This window comes from Vombatus ursinus, unplaced genomic scaffold (genome assembly GCF_900497805.2).
Source record: "Vombatus ursinus unplaced genomic scaffold, bare-nosed wombat genome assembly UNPS02014945.1, whole genome shotgun sequence".
Taxonomy (NCBI): domain Eukaryota; kingdom Metazoa; phylum Chordata; class Mammalia; order Diprotodontia; family Vombatidae; genus Vombatus; species Vombatus ursinus.
In genome coordinates, this window is record NW_020954723.1 from 22,708,904 (window position 1) to 22,726,932 (window position 18,029).

The following is an 18,029-nucleotide window of genomic DNA, read 5'->3' on the forward strand; positions in this document are numbered from 1 at the left end:
TATACACAATTAAAAATAGTTGTTGGTTCAGGGACCACAAACAAAAGGTACAGACCCAAATGGAGACTTAACTATGAAATCCTAAATAATGAGAGCATCAAAGAACAAATCATAGAAACAACTAATACATATGTAAAAGAAAATGATAATGATGAAACAAAATGAAAAAATTACTGGGATGCGGCTATAGGAGTCCTCAGAAGGGAAATCCCATCCTTATAATCATACATATAGAAAAAAAGAGGATTAATGAACTGAATGTACATTTAAAAAATTAGAAAACCAATAAAAAAATAAACCTAAAATAAGCACAAAAGGAGATATTAAAAATTAAGGGAAAATAGAGAAATTGGAATAAATTTTTAAATGACAAAACTAAAAGCTGATTCTTTGAAAAGACTAATAAAATTGAATACTCTGATTAAAAAGAAGAGAGCAGAAAAATCAAATCAATAACATAGTAAATGAGTCAGGTGAAATCACAGCAAAACCAAAAGAAATCAAAAAGAATAATCAGGGCATATTATGCACAATTATATGTTAACAAAATTAAGAAAACAAAAGAAATAAAGGAATATCTTTAAAAATATAAAATACCTAAACTATCAGAATATCAGATAGGGATCTCAAACAACCCAATCTCAGAAAAAAAAAATATATCTAACTGTAAAGGAACTACCAAAGGAAAAACTCTACTCTGGGACTCAGGAGAATTCTATCAAACTTTTAAAGAAGAGTTAGTACTCATACTTCACAAATTATTCTCAAAAATTGAGAAAGACCTTACCAGAATCCTTCAATGTGGCAAATACAGTCCTAACACCTAAACCAGGGAAAGATAAAACACAGGACAAAAAACTTCAAGAGTAAAAGCCAATATCATTAATGAATATAGACTCAAAATTTTTAAATAAAATCCTATGGAGTAAACTATAGTGATTTATCCAAATCATTCATTATGAAGGGGGATTTATATTGGGATGCCAGGATGGTTCCACATTAGGAAAATAATCAATATAATTAATTACATTAAACACTAAAACATCCAAAACCACTTGATCATCTTGACAAATGCAGAAAAAGCTTTTGACAAATAGCAACACTAAAAAAGCATCTATCTAAAATCAAAAGCAAGCATCATAGACAAAGGACATACACTAGAACCTTTTCCCAATAAATAGAGGAGTGAAACAAGGATGTCCACTCTCCTCAATATTATTTGATACAGTTATGGAAATGCTAGCAACAGCAATAAGACAAGAGAAAGAAATTAAAGGCATAAAGATAGATAAAGAGGAAATAAAATTATCCCTATCTAGTTAAAGAGGAAATAAAATCATTCCTACTTGCTGATGGTGATATGATGGTATACTTTGAAAATCCTACAAAAACAGCCAAGATACTAATTGAGACAATAGCTTCAGCAAAGTTGTAGGCTACAAAGTAAATCTTCAAAAATCAACAGCATTTTTATGTAATAACAAAATATGAGAAGCAATAATAAAAAGAAGAATCCCTTTCTAAATAACAACAAAATGCATAAAATACCTACAAAAGACTTGTATAGATTCAATTACAACATTCTAATTAAACAAATTAAGAAGAACTTAAAAACCTGGAGGAATATTCAGGGCTCATGCCTAGGCTACACCAACATAATAAAAATGTCAATACTAATAAAATTAATTTATGCCTTTAATGCTATATCAATTAAATCACCAACAAGATACTTTAGAGAACTTGATGAAATAATTAAACTCAGATGGAAAAATAAAAAAACAAGAATATGAAGGCATAGGAGCATGATGGAGAAACCCAAAGGAGTGCGATCAGAGGAGAAATAAAGACATGGTTGACCTGCACACCCTCCTTTAATGGAGGCTTTGGGACAAGCTCTTTGCTTTCCCCCTCCAATCCAAGGGACAGAGGGTACTGATGAAATGTGAATACCAAACCTGATGGCTTATGAGTCTTAGAGAGTTAGATGCTTAGGGTACTGAGGGATTAAGTGCCTGGAAGCCTATAAATCATAGGAGCTGATGAGGTTTTCAAGAGAGAATATGATAGGAGGAGAGAAGAGGGTCTAGGGCTGGACCTATAGGAACACCCATAATTAGGGAGCTTGACATAGATGATGGACCAGCCAAGGATAGTGAGGAGCAATCAGATAGGTAGAGGAAAATTTCAGAGAGCAGTTCAATGAAAAACCAGGGCAGAGAGAAGGAGAAAGTAGTCTAGTCTCAAAAGCAGCAAAGAAGGATGAGGATTGAAAAAAGGCCATCAGATCTGGCAATTAAGGGATCACTGGTAACTTCGAAGAGAGAAGCTTCAATTAAGTGATGAAGTAGGAAGTCAGATTATAAGGGGTTGAGGAGAGGAGCAGAAGTGGAGGTGGCAAGAATGGACAACTTTTAAAAAAAAAGTTGCTTGAGAAAAGGAGGAGAGATTTTTTTTTTTTAATGTGACACCATCTAGGCCTTCAGGATGTTCATTGTCTAGGAGGGGGCTATGGCACACAAAGCTATAACCTATGTTGTTTGTCCTTTTTCTTTTGTCTTTTTTTTTTTTTAGTGAGGCAATTGGGGTTAAGTGACTTGCCCAGGGTCACACAGCTAGTAAGTGTCAAGTGTTTGGTCTGAGTGTTTGTCCTTTTTCAAAGAGCACCAATGATATTATTGGTGATGTCTTGACTTCTGGGTGAATTGGATTTGAGTGAAGCAGAGTTGCACAAAGTCATCAGTTTCACTCTCTCTTGCTGAGTCACTGAAGACCAGTGACAGGATAAAAGTCAAGATGACTGGCAAGGGCTCAGGATGCAGTGGATGACCTTGGTGTCTTCTATGCCTGACCAAGCTCTAAGTGCTCTACAGAGTCTGCTTCACCCACCTTCATGGCCATTGGAACAAATTGCTTTCATCCACCCATTCCACCAGGAGAAGTCTTCACATGCTTGGGGTAGATGTATGTCATTAACAGGTTTGAGGCATGATTTAGCCCATTTGCCAAGATAGTTTACTACAGTGTCACTGCCGGGCATGCTATAGCTTCTTGGAGACACAGGTAAGAATTGAGTGAATCTGGTAGACACCTAAGGTAGATGAGCAGTTCTGAAAAGCTCTTGGCAAGCCCTCACACCAGAGGTGCTAGTCCTCCTGAACACCTCAGAAGAGACACAGAACAATTGCTGGAGGGTTTGAGAAGGTCTAGCACAGGATTTTTTAAGGGTGGAGGAAAACTGGGATGGTTGGAAATAGTAGGAAAGGAACATTGGGAAAGGGTGAGGACTGGAAGCAGGGAGAACAGGCCCAGAGTGGGATTATTGAGAACGTAACCTGCTAGAGAAGAGATGAGGGGTTAGGATCAAGTGCATATAGAATATGCCTTGGCAAGCAGAAGGTCCATCTCTTTGTGTAAGACTAGGGGAATGGAAAAGAGAGTGGAATATGATGTCAAAGGGTTTTGAGATGAAGAGAATGGGAGAAGAGAGAGCTCATCTCAAATGGCTTCAATTTTTTTTTTTTAAGTAGAGAACAGGTCCTCACCAGAGAGAGGGGGAAGATGCTGTGATCATTATTACCTCAAAATTATGCATATACACAAATAAGCCCTCATCTTTTCTGAAGTAACTCCCACATCTATGGTTGGGGAACTTGTATGTATTTTTGTTGTACTCCATGCACAAAGTTACGTTACAGCGGACAAAGTCATAACTATTTCTAGGCGCATAGACTTCTCTAGCTATGAAACAGAAAGGGTTTCATTCTCTACAACTCTATTGAAATTACTTTCTCAAATGTCAATAATGCTGACCTTACATAGAGTTTGTTCTAAGAAAGAGACAAACAAATTAAGTCATGTTCACGTTTTTAATTTCTTTCACAAGCTGGCAACACGCATTGCTTGGGAGTTATAGTTCAGAACTGGCTCGATTTGGGAGTTGGGATGCCCAGGTATACACCTTTGCAACAGGGGCTGATATCACCCCACCATCAATCTACCTCCTGACAGAGGAAATACTTGTTCTATCAGATCACACCCCGCCCCCCAACCATACCAGACCACTCCCAGCCTTGGGCTATCTAGGCAGAAAAATCTGTCTCCACCCAAGCCTGAGCAGCTTCCAACGCAATCTTATTATCAGTAATGTCCTTCTGAAGAATTTTATTTCTTTGGGGGGGGGGCCTAGAGGAGAAGCTCTGAGAATAATTTTTCACAATAACAATATAGTAACTGACAAATCCAATTGGTCTTTTTCTTCCTGAATGTCACTATTGATTACCCCTCTACTTTGGAGAGATACCAGTGTCTTGGTTCTCCTACCTTTCTAGTCATTTTTGTCTTCATCTCCTTTCTTCGCTCCTCATATACCCCTTTCTTTCTATGTTAATTTTTATGGCAATCTCATTTATTTCCTCTATACAGATGATTCTGATCAAGGTCTAGATCCCTATATATAAGGGTTCACAGAACCAATCTCCTTGGAGGTCTCATCAGAACCTCAAACTAAGTATGTTAAAAACAAATCTTACTCTTTTCCTCCATAACTTTTCTTCCTTTTTCTGACTTCATTTCTGTATCAGTAGCACCAGCATGACTCTACCACAGTAATTCTTAGAACTGCCACCTCTTCTTTATTCCCACTGCCATCACCACAGTACCAGGTCATCATTTTCTCCAACAGTTCTTCTTGCCTTCACTTTCTTCCCTTCTTCATGCAAACACAAAGTCAGAATGATCTTTCTTAGACATAACATAGATCTGATCGCATCATATGTTTTTTCTGTTCAATGTCTGTTAATTGATTCTGACTGCTTATAAAGCAAAATTCAAATGTTTTAGCTTATCATTAAAGGCCCTCAATAATATGGCACCATCTTACTTGGCCAGGTTCATCCCATACTCATACTTTGTTATGTACAGGAAAGAGAATCCTCCTTCACATAATTAACACTCCAGCTATTAATTATCCTCCTTCTATCCCTTACATTTTTCTCCTTTCCTGACTTTGCTCAAATTGTTCCTTGTCCCTAAAATGGTCTCCTCTTTTTCCTATTATACTCATCCTCTCCTTGTTGAACATATCCTGTAAAGGTCAAATCAAATACCACATCCTCTATGAGATCTTTCTAGATTGCTCCCCTTACTCTATGCCGTCAGTTTTACCTCTCTTCACAGTATTTTGCTTCTGCATATCTTCAGCACAAATTTTTTTTTTTGTATTTCAGTTATTTTTGTATGAGTCATATCCAACTTGCTCTATGAGACCAGGGACCATGTGTTATTTAAACTCTGTAACCCAAGCAGCACCTAACACCACGCTCTGAACACAACAGACACTTAACAAGTATTCTGTGAAACGAATGGTCAACTTTGAATATTCCAAGGTCTATACCTAGTCTTTAATTTTCTTAACTCTTTCCGCACCTTGTGTAGATATTACTTATCACTTTCACCAGAGGTTGAACAAGGAAAAGAATGAGCGATATTCAAAAAAACCATTTGCTACCTATAAGCAACTTTGGTAAAAGTTTAAACTGGACAAGAGTTTGAAATTACTGACTAAAAATAATTTTTAAAAAATAGCTATTCAGCTGATATATCCAATCTATTTCTTTTAATTAGCATAGAGCTTAACATAAAAGGTTTTGTTATTGCTTTAATTATAAATCTTGGTTAGAATAGTTAAAGCTTTGACTAATATAGCAAGGTCCTAAAAATCTAATACGTGTAGTCCCAAGAAAGGGCCAATGCTTCTACTGCTTGCTCCTCACTCTCCTTTTTTGTATCACAACATCATTTTCCTGTTTGATTAGAAAGAAGACAAAACTTTTAAAAACATGATGATCTGAAATTGGCTAGTATGTCAAGATTTATATTAAGATGTTAGAGTAGTATTAATACACGCCAGACACAACTGAATGATTGTAGGCAAACATTTCTAAATGAAGATAAAGGATCAGGAAACTAAGAAGATTCTACTACTGGGAATACTAGATTTTCTCTGGACTCCTTTTCTAATATAAGTTGATTTTATTTAATGTTTATGGAGAGTCTTTGATGTGTTAAGTAATCTACAAAGCAATGAACATATGCTTCTCATGATGGGTAAAATCTAGTTGACAACCTAATGGCTCAGTCAAATCCACAAGAATAGAAGCCTAATGTGCAATTTATTCAGTGATACTGAAGCTACACTTAACTTTTGGCACTAGGTATGTGAGGAAGAAGGATAACAGAGTATCTCAAATTTCATATTTAAAAGAGAGCCTATTTCACTCACCTTGGATTACTACAGGATTAAGCTGTTTCTCTCTAGCATGGTGGCTTATTCAATATTAACACTTCATAAACTTAGCACAGGAGTAAAATACATAGCTCTAATAAAGACTGCCATTGAATAGTGATAGGATGTCAGACAGATAATGTAATTTTTTGGAACTCTAATATGCTCATTTACAAATTGGAGCTATTCTTACTTACAGTCTTACACTGGCTTCATGCCTCCCAAAAAATATGTGTGTGTGTGTGTGTGTGTGTGTGTGTGTGAATATTACTTGTCTTCTCATGTAAATATCACATGTCTTCTCATCTCACCTTCTGCTCTTCCTCTTTCCAGTGGCTTAAGTTTTTTTCTGTTATCATCATATTTTAATAATAATTTTTATAATAATTTCCACCATTACCTATTTCATATTACCTCCTCAAATCCCATTACCACATTTGCTATAACTTGCGCTTCCTATCACAGACTTCTCATGATTTATCTCAATTAGGCCTCCTCCTCTGCTTCTGCCATCCAGCTGTTCCAGAGGCAGCTGCGCTAGATTGACAGCTCATAGGCCTGGAAGCTAAGGAAAGCTCCATCTTTCAAACTCATTCTACCATTTCACCAACTGGTAGGAGGACATATTATTTTTAGTCCAAAGAAGTTGTTGTTTGTCCTCTGTTCTTAAAGAGGACCACGACTTCAGGTAGGTGATGCCATAACATGCAAGTGAATTGGATTTAAGTGAGGGAGGGCGGTGCAAAGTCACCAGCCTCACATTCTCTTCCGCAGCCATCTGGGTCCAGTGGCCAGATATAGATGATGACAACTGGAGATGGCCGAGGATGCAGTGGGAGATCTTGGTCTTTTCAAGCTAAGGTCTTTAACAGGTCTCAGTTTGACTGAGGCAATGCCCATTCAGTGATTAAGGTTTAGTTTAATAAGAATTGAGGCAGAGAATGGCCTCTTTACCTAGTCAAAAACTAAAAAATTAAAAATTAAATTAAATAAAAATCGATCTGGGAGGGAAGATCCTTAGGGTTTCTGGCCAAAACAGAAACAATTCCTATTTACGTTCATTCTGAGTCAATCAGGGCCCAAACAATGACCAAGTAGGGCTTGGCTTAGGACCAATTAGAGTCAACTGACTCAATGAGAGTCAATGAGAGGGCTTGGCTTAGGACCTATTTGGCCAGTCAATGAGATTTGGGATTAAGGCTGGTCTTCAATAGAAAAAAAAAAAAAAGTAAGCACATCCTCAAATGGACTTTCCAAGGAAGAAAACCAATGGGACAGGGAGATCTGGAGATGGAGGTTTTGGGTGCCACAGAAGGTACTGGAGGAAGAGGTAGGGAAGTAGTCGTAAGATTCCTGGGCTGAAAAAGGTTTGAAGGGGAGAAAAGTCAATTTTTGAAGTTCAGTGCTATTCCAAAACCACTGTCAGTAGGAGCCCAGATGAGCCTGTAAAAGCTGAGCACTGTCATTCAGCATTAAAATATCCACCCCAAAAAAAAATATTTGGGGGGATTTTTTTTAATGAAGCCAAAGAAGCAGAATTAAGCCATGACTTGAAACAACTGAACAAACACAAAAGAGGCACACTTCCAGCTTTTAGTCTACGTTTTAGTACAGTGAAGCACGACATTACCAGGGGAGCACCAAGAATCATTTTTTGAATGGGGTTTTCCATAGCTAAAGAATTATTGACATAGTGGATAATTTACTGGTAATAAGCCTCCATATTTAGATAAGCTGGTACTCACACAGCTGACTCCACCTATCACATGGAACCTGCCAGAGTTTATGTTCCACTGGCAGAGCTTTCAAGAACTCAGGGTCACTTTCATACCACTATGAGGTACCCAAACACACTTAAACAATTTTCTGTTTCCCTTTTATTCTAGCTTTGAACATCATTATGTAATCTGTGATACCACCAATTAAAGAGAGTGTGAGATGGCAACTTTCATGAGTTATGAATACTTATGAATTATGGCAACACTTCCCAAAGGACCAGGATGTCCTTTACCATTAAGAAAGACCTCCTTTATTCAAATAGCATCTTGTTTCAATGACAGAGTTAATTTGTGTCTTATGTATAAGTTAAATTGATTTTATTTAATACTTATTGAGAGTTTGATGTGTTAAGTACTCTACAAAGCAATGAACATATGTTCCCCATGATGGGTTGAGTGATTCATTCTAAAAGAACTCACTTAGCCTCATGAAAAGCCCTAAATAAATGAATAGGAGAGGAAATATGAATTCTCCTTCCACCTAAGTATCTTAGGAATTAATAGTACTGAGAGCAAAGAAAATCCCATGAAATTCTTGAAAGTTTCATCTGACTTAATACTGCTGATTTGCTGGTTAATATAACCAAATGCAAAGTTGCTGGATGAAATTATGTTACAGATATTCCATATATGAAGATTTTCAAGGGTCATTTTCAAGTGGTCATCCTTAGTGATCTACCTACACATACTGGAAAATTCAACAAATATGTAAAATTTTGGAAATCCTTCAAAAGTTTAATTGCAGCTGGACAATTACTTTATTAAACTACAAAAGAAGTATATCTCAAGCAGTAGCATACCTAAATTCAAACCATATATTACAGAAAGTCAGCCTCTGAAACTGAAAGTTAATCAGATAATTTTATAAATTAAGTGTGCAACCATTAAGCACCTCACCTCCCATCACCACAAATAGAGAAAAGAAAGGAAACTCATTCTGTACCTTTTCCAGAACATCCTGTCACCAAAGTGTCTTAAGACCTGCATTAATCTTCTTGCAGCACTGTTGTACATACCTGCTGAGTGAGAAGACTGATGTGACTGGATGGGGAATACTGCCGTGCTGCTTGTTTCTCAGCCAGCCGCTGAAGCTCAGCTGTGACCATGCTCTGATTGTATCGTTTGCCAAAGGTAGTGCTACCATCTCCATCCTTGGGTGTTTTGGCTAAGCCTGCTTGGTGTCTACTTGGATGGCATGTACCTGCTAAATTAAAGAATGACAAGGAATTTTCATCCACTTGACTGAGAAGTCTTACAAGCAATCAGAATGATGGCCAAGAACTTATCAAGCAGATTTTTTTTTTTCTGAATTCTGGATCTTTGTTTACAATTCAAATAATAACAGGTGAAGACACTTTACATGCACATATAAAATATCTCAAAAGACTGTATCACATAAAGAAGTTAAGTTCTTAAACTGTATTTCTTGCCATAGTTTCACTTAGAAAGTTTAACCAATAACTATTTTCTATGTATGTTCAGGGGTCAGTTGGATTAATAAATGCTTTTTAAGGTTACTTGTAGCTCTAACATTATGTGACTAAAAAAACAGTAGTTGATAAGGTAGTGACTGATTTTATGATTTACTAACAATGATAAAAATCATGTCCTTGATGTTTGTTCATGCAATTTTACTTACATTTCTTGTTTGTTTGTTTAAAGCTGAAGCAAACCACTTTATTTTTCAGTATTTGTTTAGCCTGGTATTTCTAAGGTACCCACTACCATGATATCCATAGTTTTCCTAAGAAGCTCCAAATGGGAAAAGGGAAAAAAACATAGTTGAGTACACTCAGAACCATACTCACTATCTTATATTCTGGAACATTGGCCTTTCCCTTTAGAACTGCTTTAAATTTCTTTCTTTGATTAAGTTTTCACTACCAAGCTGAGCCTTCATTGAGCATTTGGGTCTGTGTAAGTTTTTACATACAATAAAAAAGAAGATGCTATTTTACAAGTGCCACGAAAATTTTAATGATTTGAAAGGGCACACTTTCCTCAACTTTGACAAACTCAATCTACTTGAAATTTTCCTTCCTAAGAAAGATCCCATTTAACCCGTTAAGGTTCTTTATAGTGTGCATCTGCATTAACATTAAGTCTTTTTTCCTTTCTTCCCTTTTCTTGAAGCCACTGTCAGAAATGGAATAAACAGCTGGTCAGTTCACAGGTCTCTTCCCACCTGGCAATTTTTATGTTCTTATCACAGCCTATAGCTAATGTGAAACAATGAAACTGTCTTTCATTCTTAATCTATAAAATGAGACTTTTCGATCCTTTCATATCTTAATGAAGCAAGAAAAAATAATGTACTTTTTTTCACATAAATTTGGAAATGAAATTACTAGGGATACATTATGCCAAAATATTACTTCACAGAATAGGAAGCTGAAGGAACTAACGATGAATATGAAATTAACCCCCATTCCACTCACTATGTGTTTTAATCCTGATCTGTCCAGTAGTCCAGGGAATCTCTCAATTAGCAGGCATGTCTTTTAAAGATTCAACTCCAAATGTAAGATCACATTAGCTAAATTCAAGAATAATTCTCATTTTAAAACAAGAATAGTATCTACAGGTGCATTAGGAATAATTTGCTAATTGTGTCTGAATTAGTAAGTTATGAGTTTAGAGATATCCTAAAATATTAAATTAACACATACTTCATGTATAAAAATATAAAAAAAAAAGCAGTTCAGAATCAAAAACTTTATTGCCCAAATAGTTACACTCACCTGCTTTAGCTGAGGAGGGCCGGGAGAGTTTCTGGCTATATATCTGCGCAGCACTTTGAAATGAGGAGAAGGGGCCAATGGTATAACTGCCAGACCGACAGCGCGGTAGCACCGCTGGACTAGGGACACGATGTGACACCGAATGTGGGGAGGGAGAACAGTTATCAGGGGTTGCACTCTCTAAAGCAGTTGGTTGATGAGCCACATTGGAGATAACTGGAGGAACTTGGGAAAAAGCAGAGTGATGACTAGGTACTGGTGTGAGGTCAGAGGATGAAATCAGAGATGTCAAATGGGAGTTGGGAATTTTCTGAAGAATAGCACTAGGACGAGAGGATGGACAAAGGGAAGTGCTATAGGGGAATTTACTCTCTTTTTCTGTTGATGTGGTAAATCCTGTTAAAAGAATTAAAAAGAATCAGACTACTTCAAGGAGTATGGGTAATAAAACAACACTATACAGACAGAGAAAAATTGAAAACAAAGCCACTTTTGCCTGAGGGGTGTCTCAAAAAAGTGATTCCAATTTGTGTTCTTCAAGAACTTAAGGAGTTTTGTCTATCAAAGATGACCTTGATTACTATACTTGGCAAATGGAACAAAACAAAAGATGAGAGTTTGTTTTTAATCCCCTTTAAGACTCAAAGATCGGTTACCTTCAAAAAGTAGACTGGGCAAATTTTTGTAATGCTTGACAATTACGGTAAAGTTTCCAGGAGAGGTAGACTATTACTGCCTTGTTTCACTTCATTCACCCTTTCCTCTCCACCCCTCATCCTCATGGAAAATGCAGAAAGTAACTGGAGTTCCAATGGATTTTTAACTAAAATCAGAATTTAAAAAACTCTCTGGATGAGAAAAAGATTATTAATGGAAAAAAAGGATCTGGAAGAGAAAGGAGCACTTTCAGGGGGTAATACCATCTCTCTCAGCATCATCTCTTTAATATCTTGTGATTTCTATTTATTTCTGGTTCAAAGTTATCTTACTACTTTCTAGGGATTTCTTTCACGATATTAAATCTGTCCAAAACTTCTGCTCTCTTTAAACTTCAGTACCACTCCCACTCTCTCTCTCAGCAAACAAACATGCCTATACTTTACTGAAGGGTTTGAGGCCATCTATCACACCTCACCTAACTTCCCTCAAAACTTCTCTATTTAGTCAGCCATTCTCCCTTCCCTTGCACTAACCTTTAAGGCTTTCCTCCTTACTACAGAGAAAATTATTTTGTGTCCTTGATCTCATGAAAAGTCTTATCAACACAACCTCCACAGTATCACTTACATCTGTCTTCTCTCTACTTACATAGCTATCAGCCTGATTCAGGCCCTCAGACTACTGAATGGATTGCTGCAATAGTCCAAGCAGTCTCCAAGGCTCCCTGCCTCCAGTCTTTCACCCTCTTCAAACCACGCTCCACAAAACTTCCAAAATTATATTCCTAAAGCACAGGCCTGACCATGTCACTCCCTGCTCTAAAAGTTCCAATAGTTTCTTGTTGCCTTTATGATCAATTACAATCTCATCTGATTGGCATTTAACATCTGACACAATCTAATGCCAATCTATGTTTTCAGACTTACTCCACATCACTCCGTCTCTTTGTTAACTTCACTCAATACATGTAGCCAAACAAGCCTCTCTGCTGTCGTGTCTAGCCCCTACCTCTGTGCCTCTGAATAAGCTGTGCTCCTTCCTGGACTGTATTCCTTCCTCTCCCCGTTTCCTTCAAAATACAGCTCAAGTGACACCTCCTGGATGAGGGCTTTCTTGATCCCCAGACACCACTTCCTCCACTATCCCCAACATTTTCTTGTATTTTTGTATGTTTTGTATATACGTAGGATTGTATCCTCCACTAGAACATGAACTGCTTGAGGCCAGACACTATTTGGTTTTTCTTTTTCTATCTCCAGGGCCAAGGCTTGGCACATAGGAGGTACTTAATAAATGTTTACTGACTGATTGATCCAGTAAAGCTTCCTCCTGGATCTGACTCTACTGATGATCTCCCTCTCTCTGCTGGCTTTCTCCTGTGGCCGTAAATCTGCCCAGTTCCCTCCTACCTTCAAAAATTATCCCTTGATCCTTCTGTACCCTCCATTTACTGTCCTAAATATTTTCTCTTTCACTGCTGTCTAGAAAGAGTAATCTACGCTCAAGTCTACCTCACCATCTATCCTCAAGTCCCTGTAAATTGTCCTCCTTTGGTCCTAAGGTCACCAATGATAACTTAATTGCCAAAACCAACAACTTTTTCTTAGTTGTCATCCACTTTAACCTTTCTGCAGCATCTGAAGCATCAGTTATCATTCTGAGTCCTCTTTTGTCTTTTGTTTTCCACATCACTGCTTTTTCTCCTGGTTATATTCCCTCTTTCCCAACGTTTTCTTTTAGTCTCCTCTTTCCTCATCATTTCCCTGCCTTTTATGTGAGACTATATCTCAAAGTTCTATACTGGACCCTCTTCTTTCTTCACATTCTCCCCCTTAAAGATCATTATCTGCTCTCACAATCTCAAATACCACTAATCAAAAGATGATGTCCTAATTTATATAGCCAATCCTAATCTCTTTATTTCCTGTCCAGCATTTCCAACAATTTTCTGAACATTTTCACCTGGATATTCAGCTAATACCTCAAAGTCAGTGTGCCTAAAATAAACCATAATCTTCCTCCCTAAATCTGTCCTCCTTCCTCTTTTATTATTTCTGTTGATAAAACCATTGTCCTGATACTTAGGAAGGCTTAAAACTACAGAATTATTTTAGACTCTTTCCTTTACTTATCTATAACAGCCTATGAGTCATCAAATCCCATCAATTCTGCCTCCACAGTGTAATTTACACCCCTCCCCTCCTCTCTACACACACTGCCACTACCCAAAGTCAGTCCCTCTTGAGCCTGTTCAAGCTCATCTGTTCTAATGGAAGATTCTCTCTCTGCCTCCAGATTCTCCCCTCTCCAACTCAATCTTCACAAAGCTGGCAAAATAATTTCCTAAATACATAGGTTGTGACCATGTAATTCTTCTGTTCAAGAACCCTCAAGTGCTCCCTACCAACAGCATAAAATGAAAAAGTCACTGTTGCAGTATTTAACATGATCAAGAGTCGGGCTCTAATCTACCTCGGCAACCTCATTTCACACTATTCCTCTTCATAATTACTATACTACAATCTTGTTTCTCAACATTCAGACTATTTCTCTTCCCCAAAACATACTCCCTCTTTATCCCAGTCTCCTGAAATTCTTATCTTTCTTCAAGATCCATCCCAGATGCAATCTCCTCCATGATGGCCTTCACTCTTATCTTCCTGGATGAAAATGATTTCTCTCCTCTCAAATTTCTTCTTGTGCCTTTCCTGGATCTCTTCTTTGCCTCCAACTGCATTGTGTCCTATATCACAATTATTTGTGTATCTGTCATATTCCAACTAGTAGCCTGTAAGTTCTTTGAGGACATGCATTGTAGTTTTTCATATCCCCCAGGATGTATCACAGTGACCTGTGGAGAGTACAAGCTTAATAACTGTTGAACTGTCCTGTTTTAAAAAAGACTTACGTGATAATTTGTCACAATGAAGTTCTGCTCCCTGCTGATGTTTGGGCTGCTTGATTCTTACTTCTTCCACTGTCTCAGGATGGTCTGATATATGAAATTTTGAGAATTTAGATAATTGTGCTGAGTTATAAAATCACAAACACTACATCCATTTTGCATAAAGAAATAACTAAGGCAGAACAAGACTGCATCAATTGTAAAGTATTACAAAACAAGTTAGCCACAAAAAGAATTTCCATCTCTTACATAGAATTGTGGTGTCTCCTTACCATGTCAGAATAGCCCAATATACATAATGGGAAATCAGTGTCATCTTCTCAAGTGTCTGGGTTCATATGGTAACAAAGGAACCAAAAAATACTTATTTCAAATTGATTAATGTCATTGAAATATGGCAGATGAAGTCACCTTTATTGACCAAATAAGACTATTAGCTGTTCCTTAGCCCTATCCTGTCCTTCCCTAATTCTAGGAATTTAGGAAAACCATTATCTATGCCAGGGATACATTTCTCTCACATTTCCTGGTGAAATTATTCTCGTTCTAGTTCAAATACTACCTCTTCCATGATGACCTCCCTGACTCTTACAAGTAAAAGTGCTCCCTTCCTACTCAAGTATCTTACAGTATTTTGCCTAAATCACTCCTTTGCAAGGTAAACATGTACATAAATATGTGTACTTCTTACTCTCTTATTAAATTGTAAATTCCTTTAGAACAGAAACTTTTTTTCCACCTTTGCCTCTCTAGTACCTAGCACATAGAAGAATGCTTAATAAACACTTACTGGATTGAATTAAATGGTAACACTGTCTCAAACTCTTTTGTTTTTAAAGCAACATATTCACCCACAATAATTTGCAATACTCTAGGGCAAGGGTTCTTAACCTGGGATCTGTGCACATATTTTCTTAATATTTTGATAACTATACTTAAATATAGTTGGTTCTCTTTGTAATCTTATGCATTTTATTTTAGGCACTTAAAAATATTATTCTGAAAAGGGTCAATGGGCTTCAGTAGACTGCCAAGGTGGCCACAATACAAAAAAGGTTAAGAAATCCTGTTCTGGGGATACCTGGTCCTAAAGGTATCCAAAGATAAATCTTCATGTTTGGGTTGGCCCTTATCTTCTACACTAAGGTTAAAGAAGGACCTAACTTCTAACATCTATAGGGTGTAGTAGTTTATACAATTGCCTGTTAGGCTAAATCTCTCTCACCTATTGTCACTTCATTTTACAAAAAAACAGCCTCAAGATGCAAGTAGTTTACATAGACATTTATCTTTTAAATGAAGAGGTGGTTCCTGAACTTATGAACACTCATACTTACAAACTGATGTGGCTTATAAATGATGGTGGCTGTCACCTAAACCCTTCCTCCACTACTGCATGGAAAATGCCTCTTTATGAAATCTCACCCAACCACCAGTAGTCCCAGAGCTGCCATGACTCTACTCCCTCACCACCAGAAAGACCTTTCTGCCTTGAGAACATTTTCCCAATGCTCTTACAGGAGCCTTCTCTCTCTGTTAATCATTCCACTGTAACTATCATGAAGAAATAATATCCTATCTCATGTGGGCCTTATGTCATAATTTTACATAGGTCATACTGCTAAAATGAGATGACTGGGAAAAATGTATAGGTATACAATGAAAAATAAAAACTGACATAACAGACTACTTTCTAGGTTATACAAGTCAGATATGGGAGAAAAAAAAGTGAAGCTTAAGTCAAATTCAGTACCTTTTCTTATTAATGTAAGACAATGACTATTTCCTTGCTCTGTCTGGTCTGTTAGAGTATCATTCTTGGCCTAATTTTCCTATCTACATTCTTCCCCTTGAGCTTCACTATCAGCACTAATACTTACCACCTTTTGCCCCACTATCAGAATAACTGCTGCTGTTCTTGGTGGCTTTCGAATTAGTTCCCAAAAAGACACTTGCAGACTTGTTTTTTTGGGTATAAAAAGTCAAAACCTCCTCCAGTTCAGCCTCACTAAAATAAGCAGAAACAAATCAGAAAAGGATTGTACTTTAGAAAATAAACCTGGAACCAACAAAATTATATGATGTTACAAATGTGGAGAAAAATAAAAGGCATAAAATGTGTGGAAGAAAAACTAAGTACTCTGCTTTTTAGAGACAAGTCTGTCAGGAACAGGTTTATTAATTAAATTTTAAGCATCTCTGCTTAAAGAGCAAGAAATCCAAAGGGACAAAGATCCACTCTGCTTTTGAAAATGTTTGATCCAAGTCATTTTCTCCTTACTATTTATAGTTTGAGAATTCCGTAGTTATGATTCAACAAGGGCATAAAGTTTGGGTAAGTTTTTGATACACCAAACAAAAAAACAGTTAATTATTTTTTGGTGCTCCCCTGGAGAATCATTTCACTAAAACCATTCCATCAGTCTTTAACTACTCCCTCTAAGGAGTTTCCTTTCAAAATAATCAAAAGTAAACTTAAGAGACACTTATGTTAACTGAATTAATCAAGAGTTCTTGCTTTTATTCAGATCATTACTCTAATAATTTTCAGAGATGATTCCCTTCCTGCTGATCAAGCCTCTCCCTTTAGAAATTAGTTGGTCCTTCCATAAGAATGATGAAAAATTATTTCTTTGCAGGATAATATTTTAGAATTGAAAGAAAGATTTTTAAAATTTCTTGTTCAGAACAGATCAAAGCCTTCAGACTAAAGTACTGTTCTAATATAATTTCTTAATATTTTCCTAAAGAGGGAATGGGGAAAGGGGTAAGTATGCTTTCATATATGAAATATCCCTGTAAAGGGAAGATCCAATGAGATGATATAGGGGAAAAGGATCTTGAAAAAGTATAAAGTACTATACAAATACAAAATACACATTAGAGTCACCATAAGGTAATGGATGTCACCGAACCGGATATGCAGTGAAAAAGAGAGGGGTTCAAATCTTTTCTGAGATGCAGTTTCCAGAACTGTAGGAATAACACCACCACTAATACCTACTCGACAAAGTTGTTGTGAAGCTTAAGTGAGACAAACAATGTATGTGACACATTGCAAAACTTAAAATGCCATGTAAATGTCAGCCATAATTATTAATACTTCCCTTATTCAGCATTATCAAGGTATAAGCTATCACACATACGTTTTCCATACAACTGAGGTTCTATCCCACTTGCTTTTCTCATTTCCTGCTTCTAATTGTCTAAGGACTGAGAAACCAAATCATCAAATTTTCTAGGGCGGGGTCTAAGAGTAGACTCTGAAAAAGACCTTGAAGGGCTTTCTGAGCAATGTGTGGGTAGAGCTGTAGCACCAAAACCTGGCTGGTCTCTGTTTGGGCAGTCTGGAGCTCTACTGAGCTTCCTTACTGTCTTTGATTATATTATGGATATAATTGAGATTAATGGATAAAGCATGCTTTAGATCAGTGGGGTGTTACTCTATTGTCATTATTGTTATTTGAATATAAAGAGAGCAAAAAACTTCTGAGGTTGGATCTTGTATCTGAAATACAATCTGAGTAATCACTTTGCACTAGGAATGTGGAAGTACTGTAGAGTAAACTTAAGGATTTCTCTCAGAAGTGAACTTCCTTAAGGTAATGACTTAACAATCCAAATAACGTTCACAATTAACATAAGGTAAGTGAAGATTCCCT

The 18,029-nt window shown here is 36.9% G+C and overlaps 1 protein-coding gene across 2 annotated transcripts in view; it reads right to left on the minus strand.

Moving 5' to 3' along the window:
• Positions 1–18,029, minus strand: part of TTLL5 (tubulin tyrosine ligase like 5) — a 230,980-nt gene that overhangs the window by 119,084 nt on the left and 93,867 nt on the right. For both annotated transcript variants that reach the window (XM_027844934.1, XM_027844933.1), the window contains exons 16-19: positions 16,248–16,375; positions 14,371–14,454; positions 10,803–11,198; positions 9,078–9,265 (exon numbers count right to left, since the gene is read on the minus strand). In XM_027844934.1, coding sequence (XP_027700735.1) covers positions 9,078–9,265; positions 10,803–11,198; positions 14,371–14,454; positions 16,248–16,375 — 796 coding nt within the window. The remainder of the gene's footprint in view (positions 1–9,077; positions 9,266–10,802; positions 11,199–14,370; positions 14,455–16,247; positions 16,376–18,029) is intronic.